Source organism: Xiphophorus couchianus, chromosome 11 (assembly GCF_001444195.1).
Source record: "Xiphophorus couchianus chromosome 11, X_couchianus-1.0, whole genome shotgun sequence".
Taxonomy (NCBI): Eukaryota; Metazoa; Chordata; class Actinopteri; order Cyprinodontiformes; family Poeciliidae; genus Xiphophorus; species Xiphophorus couchianus.
In genome coordinates, this window is record NC_040238.1 from 16,528,492 (window position 1) to 16,540,643 (window position 12,152).

Consider the following 12,152-nt stretch of genomic DNA (forward strand, 5'->3'; position numbering starts at 1 on the left):
GTCGACAATTTTTTGTTTAAAGTGATTCACTTATAAAGTCTGATTGCATTTAATGCATATTAAATGCTATGTGAGGTGGAAAACTTACCCTGCACATCACCATGATTACTCCATCCCTATGGGGAAATATGGTGGTAGCAACTGCATCCTGTTGAGATGCTTTTATTCCTCAGAGACAGGAGAAGTGATCAGTGTAAATGTAAAGGTGGATTTAGCAGACGGTAGGGGGGTTCTCTTCTGGGCTGCAAAACCGTTTAGATTAGAATGATGGCTCACCTTCCAATAGAACATTGACCCTGAATACATAGACAGTGCGACAAAGATATGGTTCAGATCAAAGCATGTCCATGTGTTGGAATGGCCCAGTCAAAGTCAAGACCCAAATCTACTTGATGATCTGTGGCAAGACTTGAAGGTTGATATTTACACATGATCTCTATTCATTGTGAGTAAGCATGAGCTATTTTTGCAGATAATAATGGGCAACAATTGCGATCTCTAAAGGTGCAAAGCTGGGAGAGACTAGCAGCTGTAATTGCAGCTAAAGATGATTGCACAAATAATGAACTCAGGGGGTTGATTGCAAATGCGCACAACACAATTCCAGACCGGTATGTAAAAATTATGTAAAAAATATGTATTCTTTCATATTGTACCTCACAATAACACACTATTTAGCCTTTCACATAACACCCTAATAGAGTACATTGAAATTTCCGATTGTAATACTGAAAAGTTTAAAAGGTTTTGGAGGAAGAATTTCTCCTGCAATGCACTGTAGATATTTCTAAGCTTTAAGATGGATGCATGATGCTTGTGTTTGAATTTATTGACTCATCATTCATTAACTTAATTAAATGCATTTTGCCAGCAAGGCAGCCCTTTAACTTAAGCCTTCATAAACGTGGCATCTACTTCTGTCTCTCTCTTTCCCGATTCATCTTCATCTCCTCTTTCTTGTTGTGCCATGTTGCAGGTATCAGTGGTCAGTATCCTCTGGTTCAAAATGTCACGGTGACACAGGGTGGAACGGCAAACCTGACCTGCCGCGTGGAGTATAATGACAACACCTCCCTCCAGTGGTCGAACCCAGCACAGCAGACCCTTTTTTTTGGGGACAAGAAAGGTGAGTTGAGGACGCACAACACACATTGACACCCACAGGAGAGGCACAGAGTATTCCCCGTTCTAATGTAGGCTTGTGTTGGCAGATAAACTGACAAAATAATCCTTTCTTTTTCATGCGTGCTTGTCACTGGAACAAAGCATGAGATATAATGTTTGTGTTTGCTGGTGCGCTCTCTATTTTCACAACAGGGGTATCGCAGTCCAGACAAAAACACACATGCCTTTAAAAATCTGTAAAGCCTTTCATCTGGTGATGGGTGGTATGAGGCTATTATTATCCATAGCTTATCCTTAAATCTTACATGGAGAGAGAGAGAGAATGAAAGAAAGAGAGGGAGCAATGGAGATATAGAACGAGAGAGAGATAAACACTGAAGCATCCAGAAATACCCAGCTGAAGAGCAGTTGAGGGTGAGAACTGATATGACCAACTCTGTTCCTGACTTGTTCGCACAGAGCAGAGAAGCCAGCAGGGGGTTTAACCTGCCATGAGCAATGTAGGGAGTTCAGTGTTTCTTTTTTGTGCATGACCCATTTTATCTCAAAGTAGGAATTGTTTATTGGAGCACATCTGTGAAGACAGCAAGAGCAGCTTTAATGGCTTCCATCAGATTTCTTATGTTTCATCCTCAATCAGTCTGAAGGTAGACGGTGTTTTAAAAGCTGAACTCACAAAACTATGTTTTATTTTTATTTGAATAAAAACATCCTAATCTGACATTTAAAGTGTCATTACACATTGGCTCATCAGGACATCCTACACACTAACAGTAATGTGTTCCAGCTTAAGTAGTCAAATCCAAATCAGATAAGCAGTGCATTGAGCAGTTAAATATGTTGCTATAATTATTAAATTACAGATTTTGTGTCTGGCATTAAATTGGTTGGAACGGTTGGTCCTGCTATTTCCAAAATGTTGAATTGAGCTGCTTTCCAAATGGAAGAGGTCAACACAATGCAAAAAATAAAATGAAGTAAAAAGGCACATTTCGTAGACTTCTTCCAAACGTAAAGAATTTCCATTTTCATTTCTTCTCTGTTTTTTTATTCATCTTTTGGTTCCAAATCAAAGTATTTTTTTTCCTCAAAACATTCTATAATTTCTAGAAAGGTATTCATCCCAAACAAAATCACAAAAAACGACCAAAACAAATCCTGACAGAGGCATTTCCAACACAAATACCGGCTTAACAATACTTATGTTACCAAGTGTATTCGCAGATAATACACTGTGTATAATAATTACCAGATAACATCCTAAAAACTCTACAATTCAGTAATAAGCTTGCTCCATTACCTGACAAATACCCTTCAAAGTGACACACAAGCAAAGTGCAGATGTGACTGGAAGCAACCAGCAATTTAGTGGCTAATAGGTGCAAAGGGTTTATTTTTGACCTTTCACACCATCTTAGTAAAGTCCTCATAAATAGAATTCATGGCACTTATTTCGTCAGGTAATAGCAGCTGAAATAATTGTGCCCTGTGCGTCTCTCAGCTGTATTAGTTGAGTGTAATAGAGTATGAATCACACTCTCTTATAAGTGTCTGGATTAAGCACATATGGGATTTACACAGTCTTCTTCCTTTATCCTGCAGCCCGCTGGGCTTCCTCGTCCAGTTCCATGTGTGTGTCCATTTCACATGTTGGTGATTGTGTCCAACTGTGTCATTGCTGGTGTGGATTTTTTTGCATATTGGAAGCGAGCGCATGCAGCTGGAAAGCATTTTGGTTCACATTTTCACTTACATGCCTCTTTTCTGAAAGAGCGGCACTAAAAAGCTCCATTGAACATCAAATTCAACAGTTGATGTTCTCTGCAGGTTATTCCATATCACACCAGGGGTCGAGCTTGGGGGTCTATTTCATGGCATTTCCAGTGCTGAGCTCTGAGATTGAAAATGAAAAACTTGCCAAGGACTCTTGTATTATCAGAATAGCAAAGGGGATAGTACTGAGATTCCAGAACTGTAATGCTCCTTTTTTTGGGATGATGATGTATTTATGTATGTGTGCGTGTATGTGGGGTTGCGCAGGCGTGTGCGTGCGTGTGTGTGTAAGTTCTTTGGGGGGTTCTCTGTCTGATCATGGTGAGTTCAGATGCACATGGTGATGGGAGCATAGAGATTATGAATGTTTTCAAAAGTGCCACAGGCAATGTGAGAAGAGAACGCAGTCTCAGCTGCAAGCGCCTTTGAGCACATGAGATTTCAGATTAATTTTCTTTGCTGTCTGTTGGGAGGAAGAAGATGGGGGATTAGGCCAAGCTGCTCAAAAATACCATCCAAACTCACCAAGTTTCTGCTTTCTTCTTTGCTTTTGCAGTGTAGCAAACATGGAATATTTTTTGGCATAAAAATGAACATTTGATGTGTTATTGGTAGCTGTTAATAACTTCATGAGTGAAGTAGAAATTATTGTTGTTGCATAAAAGTTCCACATTGCAATGGACTTTGTCAAAATGTAAGGATTTTTTAAAAATAAAAACTGAAAATGCCTTAAAAAGCTGTTCCTGAACATGATACTGCACAAATGGACCCCCTTCAATACGCAGGAGGAAGGAGGACACTTGTAAAAATAGACTCAGGTGTCTCACAAATGACTTAGCGACTAAGACCAAGAACTAAAGACTAAAACAAAAACTGTTCCAGCAAGCAATGTGTCATGAAGTTAATCTTGAAATTATTGTTTGGCTCTTAGTGCTGAACTGGTTCCTCATAAGGCAGCTCACCTATATTTGATCAGTGGCTATTGATTGAAAGAACTTGCTGTGGTTTTTCCACATGCTCTCTGTTAAAAACCAAGCTCACAAAGGTGACCACCACTGCTGCAAAAATAATAGGTCTTCCGATGCCCAACCTCACTCTACTTAATAACGATGCCACAAGTCAAGGTCATTTCAATAGAACAGGAACTCCCACACCTACTTAATGAACATCTAGCCTCACTGCCCGCAGGATGTAGGTAAAGGACAATGGCTCATATGGAAGAAACCTGATTCATTACATAATTACATCCCTTAACAACAGGCCGCTTTAGAATAGGATCACAACTGTTTTATGTATGACATTGGACGTATGGTGTTGAATATTGCTGTTGTGTTGTGCCTGTTGTGAATCATTTGTGTCAAACATGCAGCAATGTAAATACAAAAGATTTTCTTGGAGATAATTAATTTTAATTTATTGAGTTTATCATAAGATTCAGCCTTCTGTTGACTCTAAAGTACTGGGTGCATTTGTCATATTGCAAAGTAAAAACACATGCTACCCCTGTTAGTGCTGTATAGTGCCCCATAAAGCATCAGCATAAGCATATTGTTTTTTCAAACACAAACTCACACAACTGTCTACATTACAGCTCTTTGAGTGTGCCAGTTTCACGGCTGTTGTTGTTTAATGTCAGGGCTCAGACCCACCTCCAAGTCATTTAGTCGGATGAAAGAGATTCCTCTTGTCTCCCATCCTCTCAAAGGCGCTGTCTGTGGAGAGTTGTTTGAATTTCAAATAAGTCATTGTCCCAAAAGCAGCCAATTTTGTCCTTTCCATCACTCTCCGCTGAGGAACTTAAGCTGGGCTTTGACAGACCGAGGGAGATGAGCACTGGGCAAAAGGGATTCTCTCTTTTATAAGATTCAAAAGAGGCTAATATCTCGTTACAAATTGCTCTTTTGGTTTCATGTAATTCAGGACTTGATAATAGCTTTATTTCCTGGATGGAGAAATTTTCCAATGAGGCATAATTAGAATTTCTTCGATATTCTTATACTAGAAAGAGCCTATGTTTAATTACTTTTCAGGCTAAATTTACAGACCCATTTAGTAGACCCATCATGTTTGAGCACCAGCTGAGGTGTGACACTGAAATTACTTATTCAGCTTAGCTACAGTAATTTGCTGTCCATTTATTCACATGATTACTCTTTTAACACTGACATCTGTATTTTCATTTTCAGTCTGTCTTGTTCTTTTTTTTCCAGCCTCGGTTAGCTGTCCACCTCTGTCTTCAAGAGACTGGCAGGGTTGTACCATCTTTGCTTGCTGTCTCCAGACACCAAGAAAATATTTGTTGAAAGTTAGTTCATATGTATTTACCATTTAAGGGGTTGCATTTTGAAACAACTTATTTTACCTTGAGAGGTTACAGATGTAATAAATAAAAGAGAAAATAAAACAGTGATGAGCTCTGCTGCTTTGATAGGTACAGTTTTTGCTACATCCCAAAAAGCTGGAAATATAGCGGATCACAAATGGAGTAGTTGAAAGCAGAACATCGGCAAAGAGGTTCAACTGTTGAAAACGGTGAGAATCTGCTACGATCACTTTTATTCCAGTAAACAAGGACATTTTCTATCAATCCTTTCATCAAACATCGTCAGCGTTTATCAAAATCTTGCTGTTTACTTTTATTTTTTCTAGATTTATTACTTTACCATCCCTCAGTTAAACATATACAAAGAAATAAAGCGTGATGTAGTAAAAACTAATATTTTTTAATAGGTAGTGCTTTTATTAATTTGGCCCTCTGCGCTCCACTTGCGGTTGTCTCTGCCAGTATGCAATGCCATCTGCAGATTGATTGAATCTGTTTAAACATTAAGATTAGTGTTATGGGTGAACAGCTAAGGGCCAATTGCTCGATTTTTGGCCCCGTGAGCTTCTGAATATGAAACCATTCAAGTCCTTAGATGTCAAATATTCAGCTGTCTAAATCAATTTTCTGCCTGTGTATGGTTGTGTGAGCATGCGCATATATGTGTGTAGGTTTGTAAGTGCACGCCTACATGTGTGCACATGGAATGTCAGGCATCCCAGCTTTCCACCACGAGTCCTTGAGAGCTTCGATGCATTCAATGGATCCGTGCCTGAGCAATTTAGAGGGCAGGCTTTAAAAGTTTTCCAAAGTAAATACCAAAATAAGGAAAAACTGGCAGACTTTTTTCTTATTAAGCAGATAACAGAAGCTTCTCACGAAACATAATCTTAGCAGGGGGCAAAATGTTTTTAGACCGCTGACTTTCTTTTCTCCTTCTTGTAATAGTGCCTTGGTGAAACATCCTTTCCTATCGGTCTGAGGATTGGTATGGGGTTCTCTCTGATGGAAAAACACTTGACTGTAAATCTCCAAAGATCCCCAACAAGACCCTTCTCTCCAAGACAAGGACCATAAAACATGAGTGGTGAAAAAAAAAGAAAAATGAGATGAAATGTAGGCCTTGGTGGGAAAAAGGAGAGGAATTAAAGATGCATTTTATGAGAGAGCTTGCAAAAGCTTTTATCACCTATAGAAGAAACTTTTTTTTTGACCTTGAGATAGTTTCTGTGCCGCTTTTCTTTGGGCATTGTCTTTGTCTGAATGAAACATTTAGTTTTGCAAAAAAAAAAAAAAACACTAGATTTTCTTATTTGCGTTTTCTTTGTGCGCATCCAAACAGACATTATAATTACTAAAAGAAAAGGTCTGTGAATGTATTGCTTGTTTTTTATATCTTGTAAATCAGAAAATCTGGTGTCAGGCACATGTCAGCTCTGTTTGTACTACATAGCAGGTCAGAGTGAGAAAGAGGTTATGCCTTCAAATAAAGCAACAGATCCGGTTAGTACTGCATGCTTTAGTACAGCTACTTATCACTCACGGGGATCTTCCTTAGATAATCAGGAATATTTTCCTACTTTTAGACACTGACTTAATCTGTCTCAATGAGAAGAGAGTACAGAGCTAAAAAGAAGTTTTTTGTGGAAGAATGTCTTCTGGTCAAAAAAAATAAACTTTTAGGAATATGTGCAAAAGCTTGGTGTGGCACATCATCCCTAATATACCATCAAAACTGTGAAACATGCTGCTGACCACATCTGGGTGTGGCGTGGTTTTTTCAGGAATGATAGGGAAGCTAGGCAGATGGTTTAAACTAAATGCAGGGCCATCCTGATGAAAATAACTTTAGAGTCTACAGTCATCTGCAAACTGGTGATGAGGTTTACCTTCCAGTTGAACAGTGCTACATATGCTGCGCTACAAAGTACAAATGGTTTCGATAAAAACATTCCTATGTGGTGGAATGGCCTAATTGAAGTCCAGGCCTAAATTTGGTTTAGAATCAGTGCCAATTAGTGGAGATTGATGTTTGCATATGTTCTCCATCCAATCTGTGTGAACTTGAATTCTTTTACAAAGGAAAATGCCCAAAATAATACAGTTGGTAGATGAAGTGGTAAACAGACTTACAGATATAATTGCAACCCTGCTAAATATTAACTTTTTCTTTTATTGTAAAAGATAATGTGTAATTTTCCTTCCACTTCACATTTATATTATTTTATGTTCATCTATCCCACAAAATAAAATATATTAAAGTTTAAGACTGTATTGGGGCCATAAATGAGACGTTAATTGAGCATGAATTATTTTGCAAGCCACTGCATCCCAAATCTACAAAGTAAACTTCTCTTTACTTTGTAGACATCTGGTCTCCTGCTGCAGTCTTGAGCTGAGGAGAGAAAAAATGCTAAAAAAAATACTATTGAGTTGATGGGCAAAAGCTGTCTCCTCAGTGACCTGCTTCTCACAAGGACTTAATGAAGTGGGGCTGGTGACGGTGTCCCACTGAACTCCACACGGCAGGAAGAGACTGATGAAAGAAAATCATCTCTGTCACAGGGAAAAAAATCTCTGCAAGCCAATTACCGTATGGCGAATGGCACATTTTACATATCACACAGCCTGCTTTATCTCAGCAACGTACAACAGGCAATGGAGGTTGAGGAATCACTCAAGCTACAGAATGCATATGAAACTATTCAGTGAGGATTGTTTCTGTTTGCTTTGCTCTCCTTCTATCTCTCTTACAAACACACACATACATACACACGCAGACAAATTCAATGCCGAGATGGGTTGTTGACAAGGAAAAGAGAGCGTCTGCATCCAGACAGAGACAGCTGAATGTACATTTTGAAATTTGCACTTTTCTCATTATAAAACGGTGTCACTTGAATGAGCAAACACCTGCCAAGGTTCTGTCCTAATACACGCTGTCCCTAGATAGATGAAGGGATGGGGAGGAGAGACATGGGAGAAAGCTGGAAAGGAAAGGGCAGACGGGAAAAGTAGGAGAGATTATAAAAGAATGAAGGGAAGTGTGCAAATATGTTGGACAGAAAAGGAGTCAAGACTGCATTGTGGATGCATGTGTTATTCATGTCTGCACAAGCCAGATGTAGAAATGTAATTAACACCCAACACACACATGCTTAGAACCATTTTTCTATATTTTAATAACTAAGACAGAGGTTTTGCAGAAGACTGATTGATAAGTATCCAATTTAAATGTCTAGACATGTCACAAGAAATGAGGGCTAAAAAAGGCTGAGCTTGCATATTGATAATTTAATAAGTAATCATTTTTATTTTAAAGTATTACGTCATTACAATATTGTTCACCACCCTTTTATTTCACTGACATAGGAAGATAAACTCTAAAACTACACCAGAGTCTGGCATTGACTTACGTAAAGCCAGATTTACATGGCAACACCCTTACTTCATTATTGATTCAACTGGTATTTGTTTGCCAATAAAAATAATAATAATAATAATAATAATAATAATAATAATAATAAATGAGCTAATGATGACAGAAGCAAAGTAGTCTGTCCTGATATAGTTGAATCATGACTTCTACATTCTTGAGCTCAATGCACATACAGAAACAATGAAAGACGGAGATGCATTATGAGCAAGCACTTCGAAAACATGACGGGCCTCTATGGTCCACAAAATTTTCTAAACCTCCGCACATTTAGACCTGTATAAATATTTGTATTTCATAACACCAACAAGTTAGGAAGAAAAACATTGTAACAACAGCTTAGACATCTTTCTTTGTTTATAAGAAAGAAAGAAAAAAGTTTGCACAATTGAAACCTATTACAAGAAGATCTGCTGTAAACTTGCTTCTTTGTTCTACAAACCATCACTAAGAATTTTCAGACATATTAAACGGGTCACATTTTGTATTTGTTAAGATGGTTTTATTGCTTACAGGCAGAGCAGGTTGTAAATCTCCACGTACTACTTTGTGCTGGTGTATGCACTCTCCATTGACTATGAGATTATTTAAAACAATGTGTGAGATGTAGGGGAAACATGTACTTAAGTGGTAAAGAAGAAAATTGACATTACAAAGTACTGTAATTGTTTTTGTACATTTATTTAATTAAATATCTTTTAAGGTAAGAAATAATGCAATTAACAGAGAAGGAAGAGTATAACATTTCTTGAAAATATTCTGAACTTCTGGATCTTCCTGAGTCAAAACTAACATTTGGGATATTGGATGTACACAGAGGAAACAGACTGTTAATTACTGTTCATGCTTTGTTTTCATTAACATCTCAGCAATGATTGCATCTTAATATCCTATTCAACATGTTTGTATCATTACAGTTAGCATCAGTGAGGCTGCCAGTTCACTGAACATGTTCCCTAGGAATAAAAATGTCGCTTCTAATTTAATGGAAACGAGCCATCTCTGACCTTCTCTCTTTGCAGCTTCCTTTAGTCTCAGTTGTTTTCCCCTTTCAACGTTGTGCCTCTGTTCTCACCCTCAGCAGATTTTTAAAAAGAGATAGCTGACACTTGCCCTCTCTGTTCTGTCCGTTTCTGTTTGGGAAAAGAGCATCATGTGGCTTTGGTGTCGCGGTCGTTTACACGCTGCTATCTGATCGGAGTTGGCTGCGTTCAAGGAAACGTTTAACAGAGCCAGCAGTCATCAGCACTCCTAATTACATGGAAAATCTTTGTGCATCCACAGGCTTTTGGAAGAAAAGTGTAACCACTTTGGCAAACTTGTACCTGTCAGGTCTTGAGGTGCTTTGAGTTGGTAAGGTTTATGCACTTAAATGTTTTAATATATGGCTCTCTTTCTTGTTCACACATACAAATACCAAGATCTATGTGCTTTACAAGCAGCAGAATCTACAAAGGTGTATTGACCATTTGTTGGAGAGACAAATCAGACTTTGATGTTAACAAAAGCATCTTTACTTTCTGTCCATCTTTATAAGAGACGAAAGCTGGAGCTCATTGAGCAGAAAATATGGTTGTACATCCAGTAAATAATCTGTCAAATACAAATGTGCTATTCTTTGATGTTGACAACAACACTATCCTTCATGAAAACACTGAAGACTGTTAGTGCTAATGGTTTGTAATGGATGGCAGACTGCTGCAGTTGCTGATGAATAGCAACGGATGCAATCCTCCTTTCTGGCTGCTCTGTCAATACCCAGCCTTTCACTTTGCAGAGTGCGGAGCAGAGGTTGTACTGCTAAGGCTCTGTTTGCTTTTACTTACAGTTTTCACATGAAAGCCCAATGTGCTAAAAGCATGAGTCTTCAGTTCTTATTATGTTAATGTATATTTAAAGTCTTTCATCTTTACTGGCATATAGAAAACTGTCTATCAACCCCCAAACCTAAGCAAACTGTTAAAATAGCCAGCCTATCACCTATTTGCTGGTCTGACCCATTTTGGTTGAAATAACATCAGTAAGACACTTGTTGCCGTTTGCCAGTCTCTAAGGAAAATGGCCTAAGGAAAGTTTTTCTGTGAGATGTTTGAGGGGTTTCTTGCATGTAAAGCCTGTTTCAAGTCATCCCACAGGATCTCATTGAGATCTAGATTTGGGATTTGACTCGGCCCAGGCCTTTCCATTTCTTACTCCTATTCAGCCAGTCCTTGGTGGATTTACTGGTATCGTTTTTCATTGTTATGTTGCAAGGTCCACTTCTGCTCCAGCTTGATTTTTTTTTTTTTTTATAACAGGTGGTCTCACATTTTTGTTACTATTTTAATTTTGGACTCCTTGGTCTATTTAGCACTTTCAGAAGTCATGGTCTTTCTCTACATTCAATTGGGAATTTATGTTTACCCAGAAAGCAAATAATTTCTATTGTCACATATTTTCTCTGAGAAAGATGTGGTTCTTCTTGGATTCCTTCCACGTCCACTGTTGGTATTTTCTGAACTTGAATCTTATTTTAAAAATCAATGGAAGAATTTAATGATATACAGTAGGTGGAGTTGGCCTTCTGGTCTAAAGGTCTTGGAGCTCATCATCCACTCATCAAAACAGCACTAGAATAAGGCTAAAAGATGGTCAGTGATTATTAGAATGGTTTGCTTGCTGTAATGCTAATAGAGCTTCCCACTGATTATTGAGGACATATTCTTCATTCTGTGTTAAATAACAATGGTCCTCAAGTTCATAAGCAATTGTATTTTTAATTGGCCATGACATTTGGATGCTGATGATGACTCATAAGTTTATTATGTTGTTCTATTGTTACACTACATAGTGCAGTGTCATCCAAGCTTGTCAATTCGCTGAGTTCATGTTTGTATTTTTCGGTTTCAGTAGACCAGCAGGACTGAATACTCTGTGTGTTTCTCGGTTTCTGGATGTCTCATAAATTGCTTCTCTAAAAGAAGTGTTGAGGAGAGGCAAAGATGAAGGCAGGGTTGCATTGAGACAGCTAGTGAGCCAGTAAATGTATTTTCTGACATTTGGCTGCTCATAGTTCCTTGCCCAAAGCAAATAAGAAAACAGTTGAATTGAAGCATTGTTTAACTTGCACAGGTTAGCGAAGCCGCTGGAGTAGACAGAATTAGGTCTTGGGGTGGGAGGAAGCAGAAAAAGTGCTACTCAAGCAGGATAGACACAGTTTGTGACCAGAGTGAGATTCAGTAGTTTTGTATTTTTGTCTTTCGCAAGCATACAACGTGGAACATACAGTATATACCACATCTTTTCAAGATGGGCTTCTTCATTAAGTGAGCTGGCAGTGCATTTGACTAAAACTAACTCTGTGGTCTTGCTTTGATGACCGTGTGTATTCATTCGTGCACAGAAGCAGAAATGAACTGTCACAGGTGTAAAGCCTAAAGATATATCATGTGCTTACAGTATATCAACATGTCACGCCTGTTCAGAGTCGGTGTATGGCGTGTAGAGATAACCAGT

At 38.3% G+C, this 12,152-nt stretch overlaps 1 protein-coding gene across 3 annotated transcripts in view; it reads left to right on the top strand.

Moving 5' to 3' along the window:
• cadm2a (cell adhesion molecule 2a) overlaps positions 1-12,152 on the top strand; it is a 230,777-nt gene that overhangs the window by 167,912 nt on the left and 50,713 nt on the right. For all 3 annotated transcript variants that reach the window (XM_028031539.1, XM_028031541.1, XM_028031540.1), the window contains one exon: positions 977-1,126. In XM_028031539.1, the coding sequence (XP_027887340.1) occupies positions 977-1,126 (150 nt within the window). The remainder of the gene's footprint in view (positions 1-976; positions 1,127-12,152) is intronic.